The 3,741-nt window shown below is 41.3% G+C and overlaps 1 protein-coding gene across 1 annotated transcript; it reads right to left on the minus strand.

The window, feature by feature from the left end:
- Positions 1-358: 358 nt before the first annotated feature.
- On the minus strand, positions 359-3,421 carry slc6a5 (solute carrier family 6 member 5; the record flags this gene model as incomplete). The annotated part of the gene is given in 4 exon segments (XM_048263487.1): positions 359-509; positions 1,550-1,750; positions 1,874-2,023; positions 3,038-3,421. Coding segments are annotated over 4 exon segments (505 nt in total), but the record flags the coding sequence as incomplete, so codon positions are not given.
- Between the last annotated feature and the right edge of the window lie 320 nt (positions 3,422-3,741).

A 3,741-nucleotide genomic window follows, 5' to 3' on the forward strand; every position in this document is an offset into this window, starting at 1 on the left:
AAATATTAATAACATCAATACTAGGCTACTACTACTACTAATATTTTGTAAATAGAATTTAAAAACTTATATACCCTAATTATATCAGTAAAATAATCAGTAAAAAAACGTTTGCATTAAAATGCATTCTGAAACAATATAACTAATTTTCACCATATTCCTGATGCCAGAACACACTAAATGATACATTTTCGTTATGGGCAAGGTGTTCACAAGTTGTTCTGGGCTCTATACTCGTGATTTTCGTTACTCGAAAATGTGCATTTGACTTATATGGGCCATGGTTTATGCAGTACAATTTTCTTCCAGTTTGAGCCAGAAGCCGTTGTAAGCACAATTGTCTGCTAGCTGCCCTTACCTCCTCCATTCTGGAAGGCAAGGTAGGGAAATCTCCACACATTCCCCAAGCCCACTGCATAGCCAACCATGGACAGGATGAAATCCAATTTATTAGTCCAGTTCCCTCTGACCTTATTCTCATCTCCACTTTCGTCATCATCGTCATTCTCCTACGGGAAACAATGTATTTCACTTGGCATGATTCTACTCAAAGTCTGCACATCCAGCACTTTCATTGAGAATATTAAGCAGTATATAAACTTACAAAGCTGTTAAGCACATCATATTTCTAAAATTAATCCACAGCAGAAGAAGAGCAAATACATACATTCCCTTGGAGGGAACCAAGTTGGTTAATAGAAGCGCAGCGCTCATATGTGAGAGATCACTGCTAACGTGGGCTGAAACGGCCATAAAAGACTGCCATGTGAGAATTGGTCAATGAGATGCTGCAGCCTTATGTAATGCATTATCCTCCAGCACAACTGGCCAACAGAAACTAGTCCCTGGGGAAAACCAGGAACTCAGCGCAAACCTTCACCTGGACGAGAGCATTGCAGCTCTCGGGACAACTGGAGGCAGCATGAAACCAAATTTGACAAACAAAAACCGCAATTTACGGTGTAATTTTCGGTTGTTCTAGACTTTTATTTCTAGGCTTACATACATTTTCTTTATGTGTTTTCATTAGCATATGGTCTATTCAATACTAGCCTACATTCCACATACTGTTAACTATTCGATATGACTGCCCCCCCTTTGTCTAAGCAGCACTTTATTTATACTGCTCATTAGGCAAACATAGGTGTTCCTGTGGGGGGAAAGTGACAACCATAACAAAGAAATCTTCCAAATTATTCAAAGGCACAAAGCCTCCACGATTACAGCCCAGCAAAGGTAAAACATCCGTGTCACGTCAAATGATGTTAAGCTACATCTTAACAGAAAAGAAAGTGCAATAGTCCTACACTTCAAAATGTGCTGAGATAGCACAACGCAGAGAAACTTCATTACGGCTGCGCAGAACCAGTCAGAAGGGTGACACATCCCAATGCGAATGCTATATCTCCTACAAATGCAGAATATAGCAACGTTTGGTTATTTACACAACGCTGACCCAGACGTTTCTTTCTATAGGCTATTCATGCATCAAAACATCATGATTAAATACTTTTCCCCTACAATGAAACGCTCATTTACAACAACTTACCCCGGATACAGTGCCAGGCAGAACAGACGTATTGCCATCTGTGCCCAGTATGATGGTGGTCTGGCTCATAGTTGTCCAATTGCCAGTGGCATTGTTTTGCTCCACTGTGCTTCTCATGGCACCTTGATTAGCCATTGCGTCGGACATAGCTTTCCCGTGAACGGTTGTACCATCCGTCTGAGGCGCGGTACCAGCAGAATCCTTGGGGAGTGTAGAATTAACAGGCACCGCCGGTGCCGCGTTTTTAAACGTCCCATATACTTTATTGGAATCCGTTTCTCCAGGTTTATTTTCTGTTGGACAGAAAGTTTTCCGTTCATTTACCGGCGGTGGTGCCGAATGCGTATCGGAAGGTAGACCATTCTCCGGCTTGTTAGTTATAACTCCAACCGCCCCTTCCGGCTGATGAGGTGAGCCAAAACCGGCGGGACTGTTCGCAGGTTGTCTCAACATATCTTTTTGATCGGAGAAATCCTAAAACAATAGACCTAGTAATTAATAGACTACCATTTCAAAATGACATAGCCTACCATTTATAATGCAGAGAATACATATTATCACGTGTTAAAAAGTCATTCATAAACAGGCTGTATTCGTGTAGCCTACTGTGCTGAATCAGCATAACAATAACTGAGCAAATTTTATTTTCTTGTCTCACAGTCGTTGTTTCTCCTCACGTTTAAAACCCCTTCCCGCGTGGTTGCTGCGGTTTTTTGGTTTTCAGCTCACGATCGGTCGCTGTTTGGCCCTAGCGTTTACCATTACAGAAAGATTCTTTAATTTTACGCCTCATTTCCCCGCTGTCATTCAACGCGGCACATCCCCTGATTTTATGGGCAATAGACAAGCTGCCGGGCTCGGCCGAGACTCTCTCCCCCGCGGCAGGCATCAGTCCCAGTATTACTGCACCGAGAAGTGCAGGCTCGGTGAAAACATGGGAAATTACACGAGCAATTATATGTGTGTGGCCCAAGAGGATAGAAAGCATTGTAATTGCGCTGATACATTTAACGAAAAAGTGCAGCTGGCGTATATTTAACTTCGATTAAGTGAAATAACAGCGTAGGGGAGTGTTTAAACAACCATTCACATTTCACAATCGTTTCGTATATTTACAAATCGAAACATAAGATACAAAAAAATCTTGCATAAAAGCAAGCATGAGATGATGCATAAAAAGTTGCCAAAAAGGTGGAGATTCCATTCCATTCTTGTGAAAATAGCAAAATAATGTAAAACCTGTTAAATAGTAGCAGCGTGTAAAAGAAGCAGTCTGCAAAGTTGGTCCACGAGAATCTACTGTAAATGAGACGACAGCGACATTTCAGCACCCTGGACAGTTCACTCTAACCAGCAATTCGCTACTTCCATACACCTAAAGTTGTCTTTAAAACAAACGCTCAAATAAAGATAATGTGAGACTGAGCTGATGTTCAGACCATAACATAACTATTTATAAGAAATGGTTAAATTGCATAGCTTACTTACCATTTGTGAAGAGTGCAGGTAGGCTATACAAGTCAAAGGCAGAAAAAAAACTGCTGTAAAGACTGCCGGCAGACTGAATTTGGCTCTGCTAAGTGCAAAGCTTTCTATATCTCTGTGGGAAAGATCGGGTTTGCGTCAGTGCATAGCAAGGTGCCCTTCGCGTGACATTTTCTTGATAATAGGAGTTTGATAAATCATTGGCCTTGAATTCTGATTTTAAAGGGGCAACAAGCGAAGACGTTGGCTCGTGTCACACGCCAGCTCGAGCCTGCGTGTTTGGGACGCATTCGTTCGCGCCTGATTAATAAACTTGTCCCACGGGAATATGTATAGATCCTCATCTGTCGTTCGTTTGGGAGGATGCCCAGGTTTAGACTAAGCAAAGAAGTCTTACAGTTGAGGAAACAACTGCCATTTTTTCCACGAATGTTGGCTCAGATTTTTTTTGTCCGGATATTTTATATGCATTTAACATCAACCATCGTATGTTTTAGGACTTGCATACATAATAGAGGGGTGCGATACTCCGTTAGTACGGTTTTCTGATTATACGCTCTATGAATTCTATGATCAAATTGATAGGTTTTATTACTTCAGTTTAGTTATTGAAGTTGTAGCCTAATTATTGCAGGCTGTGTTTTAACGTGATTTAACTTTAAACAGATGGCGGGTTCGCTATATTGTAAACTTACAACGGGGAAAAG

Source organism: Alosa alosa, chromosome 14 (genome assembly GCF_017589495.1).
Source record: "Alosa alosa isolate M-15738 ecotype Scorff River chromosome 14, AALO_Geno_1.1, whole genome shotgun sequence".
NCBI lineage: Eukaryota > Metazoa > Chordata > Actinopteri > Clupeiformes > Clupeidae > Alosa > Alosa alosa.